The 25526-nt window shown below is 54.1% G+C and overlaps 1 protein-coding gene across 4 annotated transcripts; it reads right to left on the bottom strand.

Annotated features, from left to right (window-relative positions):
* Positions 1-1515: 1515 nt before the first annotated feature.
* On the bottom strand, positions 1516-25522 carry CDC45 (cell division cycle 45). Of its 4 annotated transcripts, XM_033837454.2 has the most exons (20): positions 25368-25519; positions 25195-25254; positions 24450-24542; positions 23211-23348; positions 22257-22403; positions 18792-18847; positions 17627-17675; positions 16530-16591; positions 15628-15678; positions 14480-14599; positions 13089-13220; positions 12821-12919; positions 12016-12177; positions 6699-6837; positions 6541-6624; positions 5942-6060; positions 4550-4626; positions 2958-3023; positions 1921-1975; positions 1516-1644 (listed from the first exon to the last, which is right to left on the bottom strand). In XM_033837454.2, the coding sequence occupies exons 1-18, from the start codon at positions 25416-25418 to the stop codon at positions 2959-2961; spliced, it is 1704 nt and encodes a 567-aa protein (XP_033693345.1). In that variant the 5' UTR covers positions 25419-25519; the 3' UTR covers positions 1516-1644; positions 1921-1975; position 2958. The 4 variants fall into 4 exon arrangements, with proteins under 4 accessions (XP_033693345.1, XP_033693347.1, XP_033693346.1 ...); XM_033837456.2 differs by lacking the exon at positions 12016-12177 and having other exon boundaries at positions 25368-25522; XM_033837455.2 differs by lacking the exon at positions 1921-1975.
* Between the last annotated feature and the right edge of the window lie 4 nt (positions 25523-25526).

Here is a 25526-nt window from a genome sequence, read left to right as displayed (position 1 = left end):
GGCAAGGAGTCTCCCAGGCCTGGCCAGGTTCCTCATTGTAGGGAGGGGCAGAACCCAAGGACAGGCTCAGGGCAGCTACTGTGAACATGGCCCTGAATCCCAGAACTTCCAGGGAGGCTGAACTATCTGGGGGCCTTAGCTCCCAACAGTGGGATGACTATAGAAAGATGGGCCCCATGGCACAGAGGTCCTTAGCCTTTATGGCAGCCCTGCCTGAGCCTAACCTAGAACAGCTCCCAAGCGAGCAAGTGTGTGATCCTGGAGCCTTGGCTCTTGGTACGGTAGGAACAAGGTCCTTCCACTTCTGCTCTGGCCACAGGGTCCAGGCAGTGTCGGGTACAGGCTGTCTGGCCCAGGTGCAGGCCTAAGGCTGCCTCCTCCACAGCCCAGAGCTCTCTTGACTCCTGGGCCCCAGGCGTCAGCTGGGATTCTGAATGGTAGCTGCCCAGCCCTCAGCTTCTGCAGATGGCCAGGGTGGGCAGCTTGAGGGCCCTGGCGGGGCAGGCTGCTGTCCCCGACCCATGCTGAGAAGGGCAGGGGAAAACTCCACTGCCAGAGGTCAGGTGGGAGGAGCAATGCAGCTCCAGTGCAGCTGACCCCACTGCCCACTACCCCTCCCCAAGGCCCACCCTAAGACCTAGCCCCCCTAACCCGTGTCCTCAGTTCCTGAACACGATTTCTGGGCTTTTCCCACCAACATAAGTGCTGCCCAAACCACTCTGCCACCTCTTGCCCGTGGCCCCAGGTGCCACACCTAGGTGGCCATGGCCCTCCAGCCTGCCTGCTCCCCTGGCACCCGAGCTCTGTGCAGTGGTCACAGATGGCCTCAGCCACTTGCGTGAATGGCTCTCTCCTTGCCAGAGGACAGAAATGGCATCCTCCTTGCCTCCAGATCCCCTCAACCCTTGCAGGTGTCCTGGGGACAACTGGGAGGGTGGGGCCAGCTGATCCCACGGCTTCCCTGACAGAGAACTCTTGCTGCTCCGAAGACTTTGGAGGTTGCTGAAGCCTGTCCAGCTTGGACCTTCTGCGATAGGACGTGGGCGAAGCTGACCCCAAGACCCCTCAGCAAGCCCCTCCCTTCCTGAATTGGGGCCCCGCCCTTGCTATCCCTGCCTGACTCGCCTGATGGTGTCTGCCATGTGCCCAGAGGTGGGGGTGCCTGGACAGGCAGGTGCTGGGGGTAAGATGATGGACGTGGAGGGTGGGCCTGGGAGGGGTACATGATCAAGAGGGTGGACTTGAGATGCTGCCAAGGCCAGTGGATAGGAGGAAGTGGTGGGAGGGTGAACCGAGCCAGGTCCTGGCTGGCATCAAAGTGGTCAGTGGAGGTGCTGAGGGGCCTGGCCTCTGCCCACTGCTGTCCAGGGAGCCTGGAAGCTGCCCCCCATGCTGATTTCCTGCTGGGCATCGGGGTGCCCAGGGCACAGGATCAAGGTCCCTGTGGACATACAAGGCTCAGAGAACAACCAAGCCCTGGCCCTGTGACCAGAGCCAAGATTGGGGCACCAAACCTAAAATAATCATTTTATTCCATTAAAAACACTGTCCCTGCATCTAAAACTATGTCCATAACTTACAATCTAAATAAAAGCTAGTTAACATAAATAAGGAGAAGGAGGTCACTTCTGAGGAAATCAAACTCTGGAAAAGAGAAAAGAAAAAATAAATTTCAAACAATTCTGATGGTTCCCCAAGTCAAACAAACTGCCCAGGCCTTCCCACTGCTGTGCTGAGCGGCTGCTTCTGAGCAGCCCCACCACTGACAGGTGGTGGGTAGCACCCGCCGTCCTGTCTGCTTGAGTACCTTAGGCCACACGGCTCCTGGCACCTCCTCCCCTTACAGACCCTGCCTGGCAGATTGTCCAGCCTTGGCACTGCCCCCAGCACGCTGCCCCTCACCCTCCCAGGCTGGCTCACCTGGTGCCGTCTTGGTGGCAGCTCGCACATGGCCCTGGGATCATCACCAAGCAGGCTGCAGGGAGGGGTCTGCCTCAGATGCCAGCCCCACTGCCCGAGACCCCCATTTGTAACCTTTGATTTAACCCTCCCCCCCCAACAAAGGCCCTTGCTGAGGCCCAGCCCTTGAGACTCAAGGGGTGTCAGCCCCAGTTCAGATGAGGACAGGGGGGCAGCCTGGTGAGGCTCCCCACAGACGTCACATAAGACCCAATCTGCCCCCAGAGCCCTGTGCCCCCCGAGAGAGGGGCTGGGGGAGGTCCCTGAGGCTCCTAGGCCATTCTCAGCAGAGCCCACCAGGGCTCTCACACTCCCAGCTCACCAGGGACAGGGGACGGAGGAAGGACCCTGGGCCGGCAGGAGGGACCCCCCACACCAGAGCCTGGACAGGGCCCGTGTGACACAGCCGCGACTCCAGCCGGGGGTCAGGGAGATGCCGGGCAGGGCATCCGCTGTTGGGGGCCTGGGCTGAGAAGGGGTCACTAGACAGAGCAGGTCCCCGGCCCATTTCCCGAGGGCCCTTGAGAAAGAGGTGGTGTGTGAGGCACAGGGGACAGCGCTGGCGGGAGCGTTGCGCTGCACTGTCACAGTGACAGCCGCAGGCGTCCAGGCTCACATAGGGCCCATGGTTTATAATTCCCCACTGAGTGGCTGCTACCAGCTTGGCCTTCTCAGAAGTCCAGCACATGAGAGCCCAGATAGACACCCTGCGGGCTCCAGCCCAGGGCCTGACGCTGGGGCGAGGGCAGCCCCCGTTCCCGGCCACACCTGGCGCCTTGTGATCAGAGGAGGGTAAACGCAGCTCCTTCTGAAGGGATCCCAGGAGCTTAATGAAATTAGATCCCTCAAAGTGGCCCATTGTGGTCCTGCCACCAGCCTGGGGACAGGCGTCCCTGGGAACAGGCGCTGGACCCCATCTCCGGCCTCAAACCCAGGTAGAAGCTGGGCTTTGTGGCAGGGCCATGGGAAGCCACCAGCACCCCTCCCCCATGACTCACCCTAGGACAGGAGGGACACGAGTGCGTCCAGGAACTTGCTGCGGTCCTCGGCTTTCAGCTCAATCACTGAAGTAATGAAAGGAAAACATCACTGGGACGGGAGGAGCAGGGACAGAGCTGGGGGAGGCCACCAAGTACCAAGTTGACTCCCGCTGCCCGGCGCCCCAGTGGCAACAACCCCCTACCACATTCCAAAGGCGCACTTGGCTCCCTGGTGGCCTGGGGTGCTCTGGATCATGAGGCCTATTTAACCGGCCTCCCTGGCTGCCCTGTCGGTGCAGCTGCGACTGTGGTCTGTGGGCAGGACCCTCGGGGCAGCCAGGGGACCAGCGGTGACACTCTGAACACCACAGCCCTGGCAGAGAGGCCTCCCTCCCACCCGAGCGGTCAGGCAGGAGGCGGCCTTCCATCCTGTTCTGGCCAGTCTCTCAGCTTTGGTGTCTCTTCCGTAGAAGGGGACATGGTGCAAATTGACCCATCTCTGGGGGCCATCAGCCTCAGACAAGCACGGGGCCTCATCAGACAGGACAAAACCAGCCAGCCTGGCCCTGCAAGCTGTGGGTACCTCAGGCCTCGACTTCCTCCACACCCCCTGCAAGCCGCCCACCCCTGGGGGAAGCCAGCAGCTCCCGGCCCTCTAGTCTTCCCCATGTGGGAAGCCGGGGCATCCTGCAGGCTGGCCAGCACCGCCTGTCTGCAGTCTCAGGCATGAAACAGGAAGTGGGGGGCTGCTGCTGGAGGGGTCCCCCCACCACGGAGCCACAGCCTGAGTCGGCCCGGCAGGAAGATGCCAGCTCTAGACTCCAGAGGCAATGGGGTGAAGGCGGGTCTTGGCCTCAGAGACTGGTCCTCGTTAAGGCATCAGTGGTGATGTGAGAGGTCCTTTCTGAGAGGTGGGCGCTATGGGCTGAAGGTGCCCACCTTGCTATGGTGACAGCCTAATCCCGGCACCTCAGAACGTGAGTGTACCTGACAGTGGGCTTTTACAGAGGTGATCAGGTCACATGAGGTCACTAGGGTGCGACCTGATTCGGTCTGACTGGTAACCTTATAGGAAGAGATCAGGACACAGACATACAGAGGGACGACCACGTGGAGACACAGGGAGACGACGGCATCTACATGCCTAGGGGAGAGGCCTTGGGAGGAACCAGCCCTGCTGACACTTGACCTTCCAGCCCCCAGAACAGTAAGAAATGCATTTCTGTTATTTCAACCCCCCACTCTGTGGTGCTTTATTACAGCAGCTGGGGCTCACTAACACAGGGGTAAAGTGCCACACATCTGAAGACCAGAAAGTAAATATGGCCAAACATGCCATGTTCCACACTGGCATCCGGTGGCCTACAGGTGTGGCCCCCCCAAAGCCACCATGCAGCAGCGTCAGGGCACAGTGGTGGCCAGACCCCCAAGCTCCTTGGTGAAGTGATCTCAGGGGCTGGATCCTAAGGCCAGAGCCAGGTATGCCTGTCAGGGCCCAGATGGGGTGCAGGGCCTGAGGCCAGAGGACTGCTGGCAGGGCACCCCCGGCACTTCCCTGGTTCCAAGGCCAGCACTGACCTTGAAAGGGCCTCAGTGCAGCGGACTCTTACCTGAGAGATCGAAATGGTTATGCAGTGTCCGGGAGTTGGTGCCCTCCGCCGCCTTCTCAAACGCCCGGCCAAAAAAGCTGGGGACACACAGAGGCACATTGGGGGCTGTGCCTGCAGTGGACCCTCCCCGCCAGGGACACACCAGACTCCTCACTGGCCACAGCCCCGAGGCCTCAGCCCACTCTCTGGACGGCCACTGCCTCTCACTACTGCTCCCATGTGAGCCCTTCTCAGCCCTCAGGTGGGCGTGTCCCCTGGTGCCCCCCCAGGCACCGTGCTGGCAGCTGGGGCAGGTGAGAGGCAGAGGTTCCGTGGAGCCGTGTGGGGATGGGGTCCTAGACACACACAGCAGGTGGGACCAGGGATGAGGGGCCCACAGGGCGGTGGGGGAACAGGAGCTCCTCGGAGAGCAGCCTGGATGGAGCTGCCTCGAGGGAGGTTTGGTGGGGACAGTGGGAGTGTGGGGAAGGGGCTCCAGTGCCTGTCGTGGAGAGCAGAGGGCAGAAGGCGGGCAGAGGAGGGCAAGTGCTCCCAGCCTCCACGGCCACCCTCACAGGAGACTGTGCGCGGCCACCGAGCTCACCGCCAACTGGCCCAGCCATGCACAGACTGGCAGCCCGAGTGAGGACACAGGCGGCTGCGGTGCTGCCTCGGGAACCCTGGCTGGCTCCCACCCATGTAACTTTGGATCTGAGACCCTCGAGGGAGCTTTGGAAAGCAGCCCGGCAGCAGGGAAGCACTCGTCTCAGAGGCCATTGTCTCCCTACTCACGGCTCAATGGCCTTTGCAGACGCAGAAGGTGGTCAAAGCTCACAGTGGCAGAGCTGGGACCGATCCAGACCCAGGGTAAGACCCAGACCTGATCCAGATTTTCAGTGCAAACTGTTTGCTCCTCAGAGGAGGGTTCAGGCCCAGGGAGGGCTGAGGGTTTTGCCGCGGCCGCAGGGCCACGCACCTCGCCGCCCATCCTGGGTGTGTCTGACCCTGGCCGGCCCTCCTCAGGGAGCTGGATGCCCTTGCCTGGAAGCTGGACGTCCACACCACACCTGCGCCCCCCACCCCATGCTGGGGTGGGAGCTCCCAAGAGGCCTCAGGCTACTCACAGGGAGGAACCCAGGTTACCTGGAGCCCAGAGACGTGCCCTCACCGGTGAGCCCTGTGCACTGGTGTCTGTCCTGGGCTTTCAGCATGAGGCCCTAACTGCCCTGCCACCCTCAGGCTTGCCTACCTGCTGCACCTCCCTGCACTCTGACCCTGCTCAGTGCATGCTTGATGCTGTCCCACCCTGCAGCCCACGTGTGTAAGCCCCACCACCCTGCTTCATGGTGGAAAAGGCCATCCCTGGCCTGGCATTGAGGCCGACCCCCCATAGCCCCGGGCCCCAGGACTCACTTCTTTCTGTCGGAGCTGTCGGTCTCTGGGGGGATGCCCACCATGGTTACAGTGCCCTGCTCCGCGCTCAGGGGGGCGGCCATCACCAAGGGCAGTAGCTTGCAGCGCCGGTTCTTCGTCTGCAGAGGGAAGTGCACCTCGGTCACAGTGCCCAGGAGCCCCAGTCCCTCGCTCCCCAAAAGCCTCCAGGGACTCCCTCTTCCCAGAGACACTCAAGTCCCCACGCAGCTTGCCCCCAGCCTCCTGTGCCCCTGGCTGTTCCCTCCCTCACCTCCTTTAGGTCCTAACACAGTTGTCACCCCTCCAGGAGGCCCTCCCCAGCACCCCCCGCCCCGCCCCACCCCGCCTGCACTGAACATGAGCCCCAGCCCTGCGTGCTCTGTGAGGCCCACCCCCCCCGCCCCGCCACTTGTCCAAGTGACCTGGGTGGTGAGTGATGGCACGAGGGCTGGTGGGAAGTGGAGGGTTCAGGGCTCAGTGGAGGAACACAGCTCAGGAAAAGGGAGGCACCTGGCAGGTGAGCAGCCCCCGCACCCCAAGGCCAGTGTCTGGCACCAGCCACTGCCCCCCACCCCCGGCTGCCGTGTTCCCACCCTCACCGAGCACACGAAGGACTTCAGCAGGTGCTTGCTGAGCAGGCTCAGGGCAGCTGGCCTGGAGAACAGCATAACGTCTGGCGTGCCCTGCAGGGAGTGGGGGTAGGTGGTCAGGGGGCGGCCAGCAGGCGGGGCTAGGGACGTGTCTGTGGGGAGCTGACCTCCATGAGGGAGCAGTAGAGGAAGGGCCCCTGGGAAATGATGAGGTTGGTGCAGAGGCAGCTGGCGATGGTCTGCTGTGTGGCACGCAGCTGCTGCTTGGCGAGCTCCAGGCCGCGATACAGCTTGTCCAGGTTCCCCCTGAAACATGGCAGGCGCACGGCTCCATCACTGGCCGCAGACCGGACACCTGGTTTCTGGGTCAGAGGGGCTGTGGAGCCAACAGTTCACTTCCCTCCCTCCCCAGCTCCCTTTCCGGTGAGAGGAAGGAATAAAAAGTGTCTAAGCCCACAGCGATGGACAGGAGAGGTGCGGGGGGGGGTGGGTTCCTGCTGGCATCAGAAGACCAGAGACTGGAAGCCAGCAGAGGTGCCTCCTAGAAGGTGCTGCAGGGCTCTGACTGGAGAGGCTTGGGGGGCACTAGGGATCCCGCCACCAGACAGATGGATTTTTACCCTTCCCCCACACAAAGGAGGGTTCCGTTCTGAACACATTAAAATGAGCCCTCTATGGAGAAGTTAGGTCTTCGAGCAAAGCCTCTGCACCCAGGAGGTAAGGGTCCCAAAGTGTCACATGGGCTTCCCACCCACCAAGATGAAGTGATGCCTTCCGGCCAGCAGGCTTGCCAGGCTTCCACAGCCTTCCCCACCCCCCCCAACCCCTTGAATGTGGAGGACCACCAGACATTTGAGAAATGCCTGTGGCCTGAAAAACCAGCCCTAGTGGAAACATAATTTGGAGACCAAAAGAAAGCTTAAAATGAAGTCTAATTAGTATCTTCAGAGAGATTTGGGCAATACATTCGTAAACCAAGAACAGGATGCTATGAAAAATGATCAGAAACCAGGAAGTATTTGTGGAAAGTAAAATGGTTGCAACAAATAAAAAATTCACTCCAAGTCAAGAAAACCTTCCGTACCACAAATAAGACAAACACATGGAAAATATAAGGCAAAAATCAGAAACAGAGAATCATTCCAGGAAGTCTAGAAAGATTAAGAAACAGACATATGTGTGGGGGGAATAGTAAAGGCAGAGTATCAAAGCATTTCCTCAGACTAAAAGGGCTCACCCAAAACCTCAGTCTAATGCATGAAACAAGATCCACCCCACACACAACTAGACATTCTGGAACACTGAGAATCAAAAAAGATTCCGAAAGCTTCTGGTGGGGGTGAGGGTGCATTTACAGAGAAACAAAAACCAAAATGGCTCAGACTTCTCATCAACACCACTGGCTGCTGGGAGACAGGCAACAACCCTGAATTCTGCACGAGCTAAACCAGCAATCAGATGAGGGCAGAAGATACTGTTAGATGTGCAAGAGCTCAGAATGTTTACCTCACATGTGCCCTTTCTTTAAAAGTTGCTTAAGAATTATGTTCTAGCAAAATGGGGGAGTAAAAAAAACAGATGAGGATCCCAAGATGTGCTGGGTCCACCCCAGTGGCACAGTCTGGGCCGCCAGTGGTGGCGGCGGGTGGCAGGACTAGGGAGCTGGAGCTGAGAACAGAGCCCCAGGCTCTCCTGGACAGAAGGGGCTCAGGGAATGAGAGCTGGGAAAACCAGATATGATAAAGGAGGCAATGAAGAGCTCCCAGGAAAACAAAGAGCTGAGCCAGAAAGGAATGGGATCACCGCACATTAGTGACTCTGGAATATTTTATTAGAGCAACCAAGTAACACTATTTATTGATCTTCATCTTTGAGAATCAACCTACAGCCAAAGATGAGATGACTCACATTCTGTCCTCTACCCCACTTTTGTTAACCTTGAACGTGAGAAAGTATTTTCACATCCTGGGAGGTATGGGGGAGGAGAAAACGAAGGATGCCCAAACCCTTTTCTTACCAACTAGGGAGACAAGAGATGCTGGTGAAAGAACAAGACCGAAGTATGTTAAGGTTACAAAGGAGCTAAAAATAGTGGCACAACTGTACCAACAGGAGGGGAAGGCGCACAGAAATGGGATGAATGCTCTTTTGTCACAGCAGGAAGTCAGCAGACAATGGCTAAGACTGGCCCATCAATTCTGAGAGGAGGCGGAAACAGTCGGCAGTATAGTTTTTTGATTTCTCCATATTTCTAGGTAAAAACAGAGCAACTACATTACAAAACCAAAGACCTAGGACCTACATTTACAACACAAAGAATGCGGAACACCACAGACCCCAAACTATAGGCAGGTGGGAAGAGACCCTCAACTGGCCACCAGACGTGTGGGAGGGAGCAGAGAAGCAGAGACCTAAGAAAGGTGAAACTCCAGGCAACTGGGGACAGTGGCCAAAACTTAAGATTTTTGCGCCACGCAAGAGAAGGTGAGTGTGAGGGCCATGGCAAACACCCGGGGGCTGAAGCAGGCTAGCTCCCCGTACCAGCCAGAGCTCCTTTCCACTCTGGGCCCCTTGCTAAGGAGAGATGGCTACAAGTGGAACTGAAACTGGGCAAGAGAAGGACAATTCAGAAAAGGAAGGCAAAGGCACTGATCAAACACACTGGGATTGTCATGGAGGTTCTAGCCAGGCAATTAGTAAGAAAATGAAATAAAAGGCAGTTAGATTGGGAAAGAAGAAGTAAAACCATCTTCATCTGCAGGTGACATGATCCTATATATAGAAAATCCTGAAGAATCCACTAAAAAACTGTCAGAACTAATAAACAAGTTCTGCAAGTTTGCAGGACAAGATCAGTATACAAAAACTGATTGTAGTTCTATGCAGTAGCAATGAGCAAACCAAAAATGAAATTAGTAAGTTGATTTACAATAGCATCAAAAAGAATAAAATATTTAGAAATAAATCTACTAAAAAGTGTACAGTTTATTCTCTGAACTATAAAACACTGTTGAAAGAAATTAAAGAGGATCTAAGTCTATGGAAAAACATCCATGTTCATGGATTAGAAGACTTAATATTGTTAACATGGCAACACTCCCCAAATTGACCTATAGATTCAATGCAATCTGACTTCTTTGCAGATATTAATAAACTAATCCTAAAATCCACGTGAAAATTCAAGGAACACAGCATAGCCGAAACCTGCTACAAAACTACAGTAATCAAAGCAGTGTGGTACTGGCATAAGGTTAGACACATGGATCAGTGGGAGAGAAGTGAGAATCAAGAAATAAATTCCCACATGTATGGTCAACTGATTTTCAACATGGGTGCCAAATTAATTCAATGGTAGAAGAAGTCTTTTCAACAAATGGTGCTAGAACAGTCAGATGCCCATATGCAAAATAATTAAGCTGATCCCTTCCTCACATCAGATACAAAAATTAACCTCAAGTGAATCATACACCTAATATAAAGGCTAAAACTATAAAACTCTTACAGAAAACAGAGGTGTAAATCTTTGTGACCTTGGATTAGACAATGGTTTCTTAGCTATGACACCAACAACAAAAGAAACAAAAGAAAAAATAGATAACCCAAACATCATCAAAATTAAAAATGTGCTTCAAAGAACATCAAGAAAGTAAAAAGACAACCCACAGGATGGGAGAAAATACTAGCAAATCATGTATATGTTGAGAGACATATTTGGAATATACAAATCAGTTCCTACAACTCAGTCATTAAAAGACAACCCAATTTGGGCTTCCCAGGTGGCGCAGTGGTTGAGAGTCCGCCTGCTGATGCAGGGGACACGGGTTCATGCCCCGGTCCAGGAAGATCCCGCATGCCGCCGAGCAGCTAGGCCCGTGAGCCATGGCCGCTGAGCCTGTGCGTCCAGAGCCTGTGTTCCGCAACGGGAGAGGCCACAACAGTGAGAGGCCTGTGTACCACAAAAAAAAAAAAAAAAAAAGACAACCCAATTTAAAGAGACAAAGGACATACATTTCTCCAAACAGGATATGCAAATGACCAATAAGCACATGAAAAACTGCTCAACATCATTAACCATTAGGGAAATGCAAATCAAGGCCACAGTGAGACCACGTCATACCCCTAGGATGGCTGCGATCAAAAAGTCAGACAGTGACACGTGTTGGTGAGGATATGGAGAAATTCAAAATCTCATACACTGCAGGTGCGGATGTACAATGGTGAAACCACGTTTTGGAAAACAGTCCAGCAGTTATACAAAAGGTGACACACAGAATCACCACATGAGCAGGCAATTCCACTCGCAGGTATATACCAAAGAGAGAGGAAAACATGTCCACACAAAAACACACGTGTGTTCACAACATCATTTTTCATCACCGTTAAAAGGTGGAAACTACCCAAATGTCCATCAACTGATGATGGATAAATAAATTGTGGTCTATCCCTATGATAGAATATTATTTGCAATAAAAAGAAAGGAAATTCTGACACATGCTATAACACAGATAAAACTTGAGGACATTATTCTAAGCAGAAGAGGCAAGGCCATAAAGGATCACTTAATGTCTGAGTCCATGGATATGAAATGTCCAGAATAGCAAATCTATGGATACAGAAAGTAGGTTATTGGTTGCCAAGAGCTGGGGGAGATGGGAGATTTAGGAGGCGATGGCTGAGGGGAGCAGGGTTTCTTTTTGGAGCAATAAAAATGTCGTAAAATTAGATAGTGGTGATGTTTGCACAACCTTGTGAATATACTAAAAGCCACTAAATTGTACACTTACAATGGGTGAGCCACAGAGTATGTGAATAATAGCTTAGCAAATCTGTTTAAAAAAGTGTGCTTGGAAATGGACCAGGAAACCCCAGAAAGCAGGCGCCTCCACTTCTAACACTCTGAAGCTGGAAAAGCTGTGTGAACCATACCTCCCCCGAAAAAGTCAGGAAGACTAAACTCACAAAAAAATGAGCAACGATCAAATCCTCTCAGTTATCATCAGGAAAAAGAACAAGGAGGATAGTCTCCCTCTCAACAATGAAGGTTAACTAGAAAGACACGCCCCCAAAAGACCAGAACTGTAATATTCTGTTTCAAAACAAGCTGAAAGACATTAAAAAAAATAGTACATCTCAGGAAGTGAGATAAGAAAAAATTAGAAGTCAAAGAAAAATAATTGAGAAATGAAAACTAAACTAGAAGAAACACAGGAATGAATAAACAATAATGCCTGAAGGGGTATGGGAGGTGAGAAAGAAGAAAAATTTTTAAATCAAAAAGAAAGAAGAAAAGGATTCCAAAGAACATGACACATACTGAAGACGGGCACGTGTCTCGTGCGCCCCCAGCTCAGGTGGACTGTGATCTGGATTCCTGCAGACACAGTCACCCCCATGCCTGGGGGCCCTGTGACCTGCCTCCCTGGCAGTGTAGGGCTGAGGGCCGAGTGGCCGGTGGGGATGGGGGCCCACGGCCAGGCCCACTACCTGGAGAGACTGTCCAGAGCCTGGATGAAGTTATCCGTCCCAGAGCCGTCTTTCTCGGGGCTCTCCATTAGCGACATGGTGGCAAAGACCACATCACTGGCCAGGAACTTATGCTTGAAGCCAAAATGGATGCTGAAAGTCTGGATGCGCATGTCCTTCATGCTGCAACGGGAGGAAGTGACACGGCTGTCGTTCTGCACGTGGCCGAAGTGTCCTCGAGTTGGGGTGAGCTCTCACACAGGCCAGGCCAGCACTAATGCTCCCTCCCCAGCCCCCATTGATGCTTGCAGCTAGCCATTCCCGTCAGAGAATGGACGGAGTCAGGAGGCCGACACACCAGCCTTCAACCAGGGTGCTGAGCACCCGGTACAAAGCTGTCAGCCCGTCAGGGCAGGGCATGAGCTAGCTGTGTGTGTGTGTGTCAGGGGGTGGGTACGGGGATGTGGGTGTGGTCCTCTCCTGCCTGCGCCCCAGGGCGCCAGGAGCAGCCAGGCCCGTGTCCCTCCAGCAGCGTCAGAAGACCCGGTTGGGCAGAGCTCGCCTGAACCTGGCCCCAGTGGGCCCTTCCAGGGTCCACTGATGGACAGTCCATGTTGACCTCAAAGGTCTGCACCTCGGCCCCAGGATGTAAGGATTCTACACTTTTCAGGCACCTTAAATCCTAATTTTAACCCAAAGAGAACTAAAAACTTCAGGGAAGGCTAGTCAGGTCACAATCATCTATGCGTTGTTTTCTGCATTATTTTTAGAATGTGATTAAAGCTGAAACCTTGACAAAGCTTAATCCAGAGAAACATGTGTTTACCCAAATTTATTGGCAGACTCTTCAATCATCTCCCGCAAATTCTCCTTCAAGGAGACGTCCATGGACTGAAACTTCTGCTTCACCTGTTTCAGGGGGAGACTGGGAAGGAGGAGCACCAGTCACAGGAGGCGTGATGCCACGGCTGATGCCCCGGCCTGGCCTTCAGACCAGATTCTGGGATCGAGTGAGGAATGTGGGATAGAGCAGGAGTGGGGGCTTTCCCCCAGGGGAGGGGGGCCATGGGGGGCAGGCCTCGGCGCTCACTCACCCCACATCCGCGAGGAACTCCTGCAGCCGCTTCTGCCCGTGAAGAGACCAGAGCTTGAATCTGGCCGCGGTGTAGCACGTGTTACACAGGCTGTCGTGGAGGGACCAGTGCTGATAGAGCGCCAGGCGGAGGCTGGGCCCGCGGTCAAGGAGCTGTGGCTGCATAGTGACCCAGGCCCCCGCCCTGGGACCACCACCTGTATAACCAGTCAGCCCCCCCGGGAACCTGGAGCTCTTCGACCTTAGTTTAACATGACCCAGACAGCTTGGGAGATGTGGACACACAGCCTTATCCGGGGGCCCCTGTGGCCACACAGGACTTGGGAGGCACCACTGGGCGTCGCCAGTTCAGGCTGGCCTCCCACCCGCTCCCCGCGGGCTCCACCTGCCTGGGCCTGTGCTGGGATCCCCTCAACAAAGCCTCATCCTCACTCCACTCATTGACAGGCTCTTCCTCACTCCTGGGGCCACAAGTGTGGCTAAGAGGATGGTCCTCGCCCACGCCGAGGGTCTCTGGGCACGCGGCGGCCTCTGTCCTCTGTGATGTCCCTCCTGCTGGTTGGGCCCTGGGGCCACTGTCCTCCCTGCCCGCACCCCCAGCGCACCCCGGTCCCTGGACGTCACGTGTCAGGACCCAGCTCCTGGTGGTCGCCCCCTCCCGGAGCTTGGCTGCCCCACACCCGGCACCTCTTCCTAGACTTGTCGTGGGCACCCCCACCTGACCCGTCCAAGCCATGTTCACTGGTCCCCAGCTGTTCCAGGGCAGGCACAGGCCGGCCCCACTCCTACCATCGCTCTACCCGCCACCAAAGCAGCGAGACCCCTGTCACAGCTGCCACAGCCTATCCCCCCCATTCGGCAGCCCCGGGACATTCAAGTACCAGGAACCAGCTCCTCCACCTGCACCCGTCCATAGCTCCAACCCCTCCCTGGAGCTCACCTCAGGGCTTTTGCAAGGCCATGGGATTGCCCAGGCAGCCCTCCCTCTCCTGAGGGTAGCTGAGTCTCCCCTCTGACATGGCCTCACCAAGCCTGTCCTGAGCCCTGCAGCCGGCCCGTTGGCCCGGGTCGCCCCCTCGAGGCGCCACATCCTCCTCGTGGCGCCACATCCTCCTCGTGAAGTGTCACTCTCTAATTGCATCTGCTTGCTGCTTCCCAGCCCGCTCGGCAGGAGTCTGCGAACCCTCTCAACTGCCTGAACCACCGTGGCCCCATGTGCACTTGCCTGTGTTCACCCAGCACCCATGCACCCTGATACACGTGATGCTCCTGAACATGGCAAAGCCATGGACGAGCCAGGCAGGGCCCACGTCCAGGACTCCTGCTGCACCCACTGGGCCCTCTGCCCAGAGCCTCTCGTCCCGGGGATGCAGGGCTGAGCCGTGAGGATACTCGTACTCGAAGGAGATGCGCATGCAGTCGACGGAGAGCGCATGTTCCTCGTCCTCATGCCGGTGGTTGTGCCGGGACACGTGCCGCTGCAGGATGCCCACGTCGGTCACGTACTTCATCCTGGAAGACAGCACGCAGCCTGGGGCCCCCTCCGCCCCTCCTGTCCAGGGCCCAGGACCCCTGCTGCCTCTGCAGGCAATCGAGGGCCAGGCTCTAGCCTCATCTGCCACCCCTGTGCAATCTCTCCTGGGCAGCAGCTGCCCCGCGTCATTTATTTGAGGCCCCCTAGGGTGGGCACAGAGGGTGCCATGGCCCACCTGCCAGCCACGGTCAGTGGACAGACCCCATAGTGACAAGACGCCCAGCACAGGAAGTGTTGGCGAGGAGAGCAGGAGAAGGCAGACCCCGTCCAGGTCCACTTGAGGGGCCACCCAGGCCAGCATGGTGCCCAGCGTTGTGCACCTGACACCATCGGCAACACAGGAGGGGAGCAGGCTAGGCCCAGGCCGTGAGACTCGGGACCCTCCAGTGGGCAGGGTGGGAGGGGCAGCTACCGGGGCACAGGGGCCTCTGCAACCAGTGCAGGCAGGCGGAGGCTGTGCCAGGAGGCAGGCACGGGGCCCTTGGATGGGGTTACAGTTCCCACCAGATGGCACCAGAGCAGCAGGAATGAGAGGGGCACCGGCTCCCCCGCCCCTCCCAGGTGTCTACATCCTGGAGTCAGACAGACAGGAACAGCAAAGCCCACCCACCAAGGGCAAAAAGGGTTCGGGTCCACACCAGCCCTCCTTGCAGGCCTGTCCAGCCTTCCCCCAACCTTTGAGATCACGCCTGCCTGCCCTGGCAGGCCTCGGGGCCCTGGCCCCTCCTCCCAGCCCTGTGTCCACTGGGCACAGGGGTCAACAGACAACATGAGAGCCGGGAGACCGGGCCCCTCCGCTCATCTCAGGCTCCACCTGCTGGGCCCCCGAGGTGGATGAAGCATCCACACAAGGCCACACATGACTGCACTAGAGGTCCAGTCCTGACAAGGACCCAGGCCCAAGGCAGCCCCTCCTCAAAGGGCGCCGCAGGGACGCTGCCCCCAGCCCACCACTGCAAACCCGGCTGCGGTCGACCTCAGACAGCCCGGGGGAGCGCATCCTTACTGGGTGATCTTGTCTTGCACCCACTGGTCTGTTAGTCCAACAATGGCCCACCTGGAAGGAGAGGAATGGAGCCGTGAATGGGTGGGTGGCACTCACAGGCATGTCCTGCCAGCGTGGCCTGACCCAGACACTCCACTGGACCAGCGGTCCCGCCCTGCGGGAGAAGAGGTTCCAAGGCTCCCATTGCGGTGTCACTGCTGTGGGGCTCTTGGTTCCCAGCAGGGATCCCCTATGACAAGAGCGGCAGGCCCCACATCGCCTGTGTCCCGGCTCGCCTGGCCGCACGCCACCCTTGCCAGCTCAGGGCGACAGGGCACCTCTGGGCCTTGATGTGGCCAGTGCCTGGCCCTGCCCTGGCCGTCCTGAGGCTCTGACTCAGCACAGACCGTCACCTTGCAGAGGAGAAAACCAGGACCTAGAGCAGAATGCTGAGGGTGAAGCAGGCCAGACCCACACACTCCTCGCTAGACTCTGAGCCTTTAGTCCCCAAATCAACCCGCGTTCAGGAGCGCAGTGGGCCACGCACCCCCGCTGGAAGCCCCAGCAGCAGGCTCAGAGGCAGGCCAGCGGCTACTCCTGTCCCAGAACTACCCCCCGCCAGGGTTGCAAAGATGCTTGGCGACAGCAGCCTTGTTCAAACCTCACGCTCAAACTGATTTGGGTAGCAAGGCTGGGCGGGTCAGCTGGGAAGGGTGGAGAGGCCCAGGCCCCTCCCTCAGACCCTCGGCACCCCATGACACTCCCCAGTCCCCCCAGGAGTCTGTGTGCAGCCGGGGGCCCCAGTCAGGAAGACGACCAGGGCCTGCACATGTGCAGAAAGGGGCTGCACCCGGCACTCCCCTGGCAGTGGGGACCCGCCCTGGCTGTGAGGATGCAGCTGCTCATAGGAGGGCCTCACGCACCACAGCATGTCGCTCAGGTCCTTGGACATCATCCACGCCAGGTCAAACATCACCATGGCCGACTGCAAGAGAGACAGGCTTAAGGTCGGGCAGCCATGCTCACGGCAAGGTCAGGATCGTGCTGCCCGGGGCCCTGGGACCATGCGAGCAGGGTCTTTCCCACAGGGCTGTCTGTGGATGAAGTATCCAGCTCCCATGAGCAGACGGGCTGGGTCCTGGCAGGAGATGGGAGGATCAGGGTCTGACCAGAAGACTCTAAATCCCGTTTGCCCTGAGACGTTGGGCTTCCTTCAACAGCGCCAAGGAGACTGGTTTCCGCGGGAATTTCCAGCATCTGAGGAGCTGGGCATCCGTTGCTGCCCACACCACCCACCCCTCCTGCGGCTTAGGATCCTCCACTTGCCAGGGCAGAGAGATGATCCCACAAAGGGCAACGGGGCCTTGACCAGAAAAGGGGCTCTGGAGATCTGTGCTCAGGGTCCAAGGCCCCAGAGCCAAATTCTAATGCTAAACACAGGATGCTTTACTGGAAACTTATTTTCTAGGGGTCCTCAAGGCCCTGAGCTCTGCTCAGTGATGCCAGAGTCGACACACTGGGTTTTCTGTATGAAACTCTTCCTGGAACACATATGCTGGTGGGCCTGTGTAAGTCCAGAGTTCTACCTTCTTGCACAGAGACTAACAGACCTGTTCTGCACTTTTTTTTTTTGGCCACGCAGCATGCAGGATGTTAGTTCAAACCCAGACCCCTGGCAGTAAGAGCGCCAAGTCCTAACCACTGGACCGCCAGGGAACTCCCTTGTTCTGTACTTTTGATCATGAACAGAAATAATAGCTGCTGTTCCTTGAGTACCTCTAGGTAAAAGGAACTGTCCCAACAACTGCCTCTGGAGTGAGGGCTGCTCTCTTCCTTTTACTGAGGAGGAGAGGCTCAGAGAAGCTGCATCCCCTGCCCAAGATCACAAAGAGGAAGCTGTGGGGCTGGAATTCATACCAGGCCTTCCTGGCTCTAAAACCTGTGCTCATTCCTCCTCCTGTTTTAGGACAGTGACCCCTAGAGTCCAAACGTGACCAGGATCCCACCTATCTGTACTTACCGATGTCCCATGATATTCGTACTGCTCGTAGTCAAAGAGTATGTCTCTTCTGTAATGACACAAAACGCGGGTCTTCAACAGGAAGCAGAACAGGAAGACAAATATTGGGAAAAATGCTAAAACTGGACGGTACCCAAGAAACGCAACTGAAATAGTTTGTTTTCACTTATTGACTCTTCAAGGAGTGTAGACGTACAATGGCTGGGAAGGGAGTAAACGGGCTCAAACCTCGTGTGGCTGCAGAATATGTGAAATGGCACAGCCCCAGAATCCCCCCCAAGAAATGATCCCCAGAAGGGAATTCACGGAACAAGCAAGACAAGACGGGCTCTGCGTGCAGCCTATGTGTCACAGGAGGATGCTGGACCCAGCCTCCAGTTCACAAAGAAGGGGAACCGGCCAGTTGAGCACTGGGCAGTTGATAAAGTCTTTTGGAACCATCAGAACTATGATCCTATTAAGAGGAAAAATGCAAAATTAGGTGTGATTATGTAAAATGTGCACAAGTACAGATAACCCAGGAAAATCAACCCAAAGCCAGAATCTCTTCCTATTAGTGAAAGTGGGTTATATTCAGTTTTCTTTCCTTACACTTCCTGAAATGGTTTTACACTGTCCTTCCACGGGGGTTGGCTGGGGGCACAGCAGGACGGGGGCTGGGTACTCAGACCCTGCTAGACCTCCAAGGACTGTGTTTAGCAAGGAATTCCCAGCTCTAGAGCACTGCTCCACGGTTTGCCTCAAGCTAGAATAACCTCTCCAATGTTTTCATTTTAAAGCACTTCTGTTTTTTAATTTGCAACAGGAAGAGAAGGTGTGTGTAACTTAGTTTCCTTTTCATACTTTTTTCCTATGAAAAGTTTTACACAATTGCCATCTCTTGAATTTGTAAATAAAAGTATCTACATTTAGAAAACTATGAAAACAAAGGACCAGGGCCCTCACCCCTAATGGATGGCATGTGCTTGGGAGACCTTCAGGCCAGGCCCGGCCTTTGTGGGACCAGAGGGCGAGACAGAGGGGCCCTGAGCTCCTCCCCAGTGCAGGGCCACCCGCTCAATCCTGCAGACACTGGCGCAGAGGCTCTAAACCGAACATGTGATCCTCAAATAGAAAAGAAAGGGGCATCGCTGACCCGCTATCCCGCTGCTGGACGCAGCCTCACCTCCGAGCCTCCCAGTCTCTTCGCTTCCTCCTCTTCAAGGTTTGCTCCGCGATCTCCTGATCCACGACAAAGAGAACAAATGGTTGTGCAAAGGAGCCAGGAACTCACCCCACAGCCAGAGAAGGTTCTGATCTGGCAGAAGGCACAGGGCACGAAGCCTGCTCCTGGGGAGGGAGGCGCTGAGGGGGCAGCTGGGCCCTCTGGCCCATCAGCACTGCGGGTGCGTGGATGTGGTTGGCCGCCGCCCCCCCCCCCCCACCACCCTGCCAGACCCTGCTCAGGCCACACCCCGAGTCCTTCATCCCAGCACGGAGCAATCCACCAAGAGCCCGCCACTGCCTCCTGCTGGCTTTCCCACCAGATTAAAAAGAGCTCACACATCTACATCCAGACCCCACCGTTTCCAGCGACTATTCTGATCTCACAGGCACAACCTCATTCAGTTCCCACAACAAAGGCAAGGGGGTGGGGGGACGGCAGTTTTAAAAACTCGCTTCTGGAAAGATGGTGTACGTGTATTTTTCTCTATACATTCATTAAATATACTTAAAAACACCAACATCACATATTATAAAAAAAAAAAAGATTCTGAAAGGTGAAGAGGAAGGCTGACCAGCCAGGGATCCTGGGACCTGAGGGATGTCACAGCATGAGTTCCCTGGATTTTCTTTTTTGTTCATATATCCCAGACTTGGAGCTGAAGAAGCCGGCCACTTGGAAACACCAACAGGTACGAAGAAAAAACTCCCCAACAAAAGCCAAAGAACCATGAAGGAACAGCCTCGGAAGACAGGAAACTTTTAGAGGATAAGTGCTTGACTCCAGGACCACCCCCTCCAGCCCAGCGCAGGCCGCATGGAGCCCAGCCTCCCCCGATGAATACCTCCCATCTGTAACACCTCCTCCTTCTACCTGTGCACTCCCTACACCCTCGCCAGGGTAGAGTCAGAGGCCAGGCAGGGAGCCTGGAGCTTCCTTACCTAGTGGTAACGCGAGAAGCTGGGTCAGTTGTAGATTGTTGGTTGGAATGTAAAATGGTACAGCCGCTCTGGGAAAGGTTGGCAGCTTCTTAAAAAACTGAACACATAACTACCACACAACCCAGCAAATGCACGCTTGGTCATTCATCCCAGGGAAACGAAGACTCGTGTTCATACATACAAATCTGCACACAAATATTTATAGCAGCTCTATTCACAATAGCCAGAAACTGGAGACAGCCCAGATGTCTGTCAGTGAGTAACTGGCTAAACTGAGGCCGGTCCACACCATGGAACATACTCAGTAACTAAAGGGAACCAACCTGATACACCCCAAGGCCTGGCTGAACCTCCAGGGAATTATGCTGAGTGAAAAAGCCAATCCCCAAAGGTTATTTACTATATGATTCCATTTATATAATTCTTGAAAGGACAAAATTATAGAAATGAAGAAGAGTATAGTTGTGGCCAGGAGCTAAGGAGGGGGTGGGGGCAGGAGGGAAGTGGTGTGGCTATAAAAGGGCCACAGGAGGGGTCCTTGTGGTGACGGAAATGTCCTGTGTCTTGACTATTTCAGTGGTTGTGATGTTGTGCCATAGTGTTGCAATATGTCACCACTGGGGGAAACTGGGCAATGTATGTAAGTGATTTCAACTCATTTCTTACATCTGCATGTGAATCTACAATGATCTCAAAGTTCAAAGTTTAATTTAAAAAGGCAAGTCATGGTCCTGATGAGGGAACTTCTGGGGGATGATAGAACTGTTCTCTATTATGATGTGGTGGGGGTCACATGGCTTTATACATTTGTCAAATCTCAGTGAACTGTACACCCGGTGAATTTTATTGAGTAGAAGTTATACCTTAGTAAAGCTGACTAACAAAACCCCCAGGGCCCAAGAATTCTTTGACCCTCCCCACGACGCACAGTGGAGTCCTGTCCCCTCCCCTCGTGGCTGTGGAACTCCAGGGCTGATCAGGAGGGCTCAGACAGCTCAGTATCAAAAAAAAACCCAAACAATCCAATCAAAAACTGGGCAGAAGACCTAAATAGACATTTCTCCAAAGAAAACATACAGATGGCCAACAGGCACACGAAAAGATGCTCAACAGCACTAATCATCAGGGAACTGCAATTCAAAACCACAATGATATCACCCCACGGCTGTCAGAATGGTTAGTATCAAAAAGACCACAAATAACACATGTCGTTAGGATGTGGAGAAAAGGTAACCCTCCAACACTGTCGTTGGGAACTAAATTGGTGCAGCCACTATGGAGAACAGTATGGAGGTTCCTCAAAAACTAAAAATAGAGCTACCATATGACCCAGCAACTCCACTCCTGGGCATATATCTGAAAAAAACAAAAACACTAATTCAAAAAGATACATGTACCCCAATGTTCATTGCAGCACTGTTTACAATACCCAAGACATGGAAGCAACTTCAGTGTCTGTCGACAGATGAATGAATAAAGAAGATGTGGTGTGTATATACAATAGAATACCACTCAGCCGTAAAAAAAGAAAAAAAAATGGAATTCTGCCACTGTGACAACATAGATAGACCTTGAAGTATTATGCTAAGTGAACTGAGATGGAGAAAAATAAAAAATAAAATAAAATACCATATTATTTTACTCACACATGGAATCTAACAAAACAAAATAAATGAACAAACAAAAATAAACTCATAGATACAGAGATTTGTTACCAGAGGGGAGGGGGCTTGGTGGGTGGAGGACATGGGTGAAGGGGATCAGGATCCAGCATATGGTGGTAGATGATAACTAGGCTCATGGTGGTGAGCACTTTGCAGTGTACACAGATGTTGGATTATAATGCTGTACACCTGGAACCTATATAATAAAAAGAAAGAGCTCTAAAAAATCAAGGATTAGAAGATAAAGACTAAAAGTTGGCTGGAAAATAGAACAGATAAAGAGCCAGGCAAGAGGAAAGAAATCTCAGAGTGGGTCTGAGAGGTCCCAATCAGACGATCCAAGACTCTAGAAATAGCAGGCAGGTGAGGAAGCAGGACACCCCCCCCAGATGGACAGTGTCCAGAACATCCCAAACATGGCCCTGAAGGGCTCCTCCCAAGGCTCTGGTCAGGCCAAGGATGAAGGGAGGACCCCAAACATTCCAGAGGCAAATCTCAGCCTGCACACCAAGGACCAGGGGCCAGAGGGCATTAGCTTCCTTACAACACCGAGCACTAGAATAATCTCATCCCTTGTGTGGGGGGAGCAGCGCCTCCCACCTGTAATTCCACATCTCGCAGAAGCCACCAGTGCTGGATGCTACAGCTCAGAGAAGTCCAGAAACCTGCCTGAGGCCACACAGCCAGGGGATGGCAGAGCACAGAGTTGGCACCCACACCTGCTGCCTCCCATCTCTGCCTGGGCCCACAGGCTCCGGGCTGACCCCTGACCTCGGGGAGTGGTCATTTCCTCAAGACCGTGTTGAGAGGCCCAAACCCACCTCCTCCACCCGTGCGCGCTTCTCGGAAGGCTCTGACCCCTCGTCACTTTCGTTTCCCGAATGTTCTTTATCCTCCTCTTCATCCCTAAAAATGTCGTCATAGGCGGGAACTTCAAGGTCATCATCTTGTTTAATGAGCAGTTTGATCTAAGATTAAAACAAAAAGCAATCAATCTCCTCTGTCATTCATGGAAAACTATCCATCACGTTTTCTCTCGCAGTCTTATTTCTCGATTGGCCACAGCGAGCCGCTGGAATCTGCATGCTATTCAGTGCACAGAAACTACGGGAATTTGAAAACTACCTACAGTCATTAAGTTTGGAAAAAAACTTCCTCTTAGGCCACATACTCAGCCAACAAAACGAATGCCTTGTACCTCAGCCTTTGACAGAGGACACGGAGATCGGTGACCTTGAAGCGAGCAAAGCTCCTGTCTCTAGAAGAGGCCCTTCACGTGAGAGTTTCAGGGCTGATGCTTTGTTACTGTGGATGCATGCCCACTGCTGACGGGTCAAAGAGCACGTGTGACAGAGCCATGGCAGGCTCACAGCAGCCTCGCACCACTGTCCTGCTGGTCCCCACACCACCCTGGATGGGCAGAGTGCATCCTAGCCCCATTTATAGGGGAGGTACCTCTGAGGTCCCCCAATATTCAATAAGGCTGGGCTGGCCTGAGCTTGGAGTGCAGACTCAGGGCAGGTTCTGGTCCCTACACCTTCCAGGACAAGCGAATTCCATACACACCCTCTGAGCACCTCCAAGGTTAGGTGCCATGTTTCTCATCAAAGATGGACAAGACCAGGTTCTGTCCTCAGGCTGCTCCAGCTCTTATAGGGGAGGTGGACACGGGCCTTGTCAAGAACACCAGGCATCACATTGTCCGCAGCATAAAAGGGAACAGACAGACGGACAGGAGAACTCAGGGGAGACATGGGCCCCGAAGGCCGGCTTACCTGGGCATCATTGTACACGTTCACGACATTGACTGGCCTGTGAGTGTCACACACGAAAAATACGGTGTCTTCATCGGGTTGAAGGATATCCAACAGGTCCACGTTAGCACCACAGTTTATGAGGATAAAATAGTGGAACTGAGAAAAGGACGGGGACCCTGTGAGTAAGCGCGTGGGGGAGGCCGTTTGTCTTCAGCACTAGGCCCGAGTCCTGCTGAGACACGCAGCCCCTGACGCATGGCGAGGCGCTGACAGTGAGGGGCTCCAAACACGGCCACAGCTGGCCTGTGCAAGTGCTTTAACAACTCCATATACCATTTCATTTCCACCGCGACATTGTGAGGTGGGTTCCATGCCTGTCCTGGCTTCAACGAGGAGCAGGCAGAGGATAAGTGTGCCCGAGTCTCAGGCTTGGGGTCAAGAAGGTGATGTGGATGGACCAAGAGTTCAAATGCATAACCGGGTCTCTTCTGATCTGTCACTCTACTGTGACAAATTGCCTTTCTGTGCTAGTAGCATGGCACAGGATTAAATTTCTATCAAGTCCTAGGTAGGCCACACTTAACAAGCACCTAAATATTAAGTTAACCCTTTAATTACATCCTATCACTATAGAAAACCCTTTCCTTATAAATATTGAACTGGCAGAGGTCCCTCTCATGATGACAGGAGCACCGGGTGAGGACTTATCTCTGCCAGACAGTCCTAGATGTGGCCAGAAACTCTAGGGACCCTCTTCCAGACTCCAGTCTCTCCCTGTGGGGCTGTGGGGTCTCAGATGTCCCATCTCTCATTATAGCTCCATGCAGAGGTGGGAGGAGGCCTGGTCTCTACTGCTTAAATGTCAAAAGGAGACGGTATGTTCCTGAATTTCAAGCTGGAAACCTGGATATGTTTTCTTGGAGAGATAAATATGAAACAGTAGTCTAATCTAAAGTAATTTTTACAAGGCCATATAAAAAACAACCTGCCAAATTCCAAGCACCTTACGATGAAATGTATCTGCAACACAAGTTCAAAGTTAGAGGCTGTCCATATTCACTATCTCTATTTTGTTGTCAATTTTGTCTCCACAATTTGAGGGTAAGTCACCTGGACATATAGCTCACTTTTCTCTTCCGAAGAAAGTCGGTAGTTAGAAATACATGCAAGCTATTGTATACATAGAAAGAATGCTCAGTGTTAAGAAGTTGTAATTGAGTAAAAAAAGCCAAATATTCTCAAATGCATCTCTCATACCTGTTCTTTATGCTCAAGAAATGCAGTTTCAAGTTCTTGCCACCCAGAAACTGGAACCAGCGTATACTGCACGTGGTCACACTGGAACAGGGCCTGGAGAGAGATTTTTTTTCAAAACCTATTGCAGCTAGGATGTCTGCAATCTACCTTGAAATGCACTTAAAAAAAAAAAAAAGATGAGAGACAAACAACACGTGATAACCTAAGATTAGTGAAATATTTATGTCAGCAAGTAGGTGATGGGGACATGAATGTCCACTGAATCATCTGGTCAACTTTGCTGAAAATCACCAAAGGAAAACTGAAAAGCTGATGGTTTTTCTATGTTTTCTGAGAAGTAGTTCCTGACCCAAGGGCCTCTGACCAAAGCTCATGTAAACCTTGCACCATATTCAAAACCGAACCAACGATCTTCCCTAACAGGCTAAAGAATCGAGTATCTCCAGAATCGCTTATGACACCACTGTGCCCTCGGCTGTCAGATTCCTCCGCTTCAAACCCCACACGTGAGAAGCCGCCACAGGTCTACGGATCTCTCGAATGCAACCATTCTGTGTCCAGGTTGCTACAGAGATACTAACTAGTATCCCTGCCTTTTACCTAGTTCCCCTCTAACCTACCCAACGCCGTCCCGCCAGGGAAGCAGCCTTCTGAGTCCCCGCCCCAGGACGAGCTCTCGTCCGGGATGGGGTCCTCGCCCCGCTCCTCCCCCGCGCCCCCCGCCCGCCCAGCCCGCGGGCCTCACCTGAAGGATCTTGCAAGCGCACAGAGCGTCCACGTCCGAGGCCACGAAAAGAAGGACCCTCTGTCGGGGTAGAGAGGGCTGAGCGCGGCGCCCCGAACCCCGGCCTCTCCCTCCCCCACGGCCGCGGGCCCTCGTCCCTTCCCCCAAGCCTCGGGGCCCAAAGAAGGCTTCACCTGGCTCTGGAGCACCTCGTAGAACTCCTTGCGGAAATCTGACACGAACATGGCTACCGCGGCTAGACACCACCCTAGCTCGCGCAGAAACCCCGCGAGCCCGGCGACGGTCAAGACTCCCGCCAAATCAGCGCTCTTCCGATTGGCCCGGGGGCCAAC

This window comes from Tursiops truncatus, chromosome 13 (genome assembly GCF_011762595.2).
Source record: "Tursiops truncatus isolate mTurTru1 chromosome 13, mTurTru1.mat.Y, whole genome shotgun sequence".
NCBI lineage: Eukaryota > Metazoa > Chordata > Mammalia > Artiodactyla > Delphinidae > Tursiops > Tursiops truncatus.
The sequence above is the reverse complement of the archived record's forward strand: the minus strand, read 5'-3'. Positions and strand labels throughout refer to the sequence as shown.

Coding starts and splice junctions, on each gene's coding strand:
- CDC45 (XM_033837454.2), bottom strand. CDS start 25,418: ATGTTCGTGTCAGATTTCCGCAAGGAGTTCTACGAGGTGCTCCAGAGC. Junction 18,848..22,256: donor AGCGCGCACGGGTGGAGGAG/GTGGGTTTGGGC, acceptor GTCGTGGATCAG/GAGATCGCGGAGCAAACCTT. Junction 15,679..16,529: donor GACCTGAGCGACATGCTGTG/GTGCGTGAGGCC, acceptor CTCTCCTTCCAG/GTGGGCCATTGTTGGACTAA.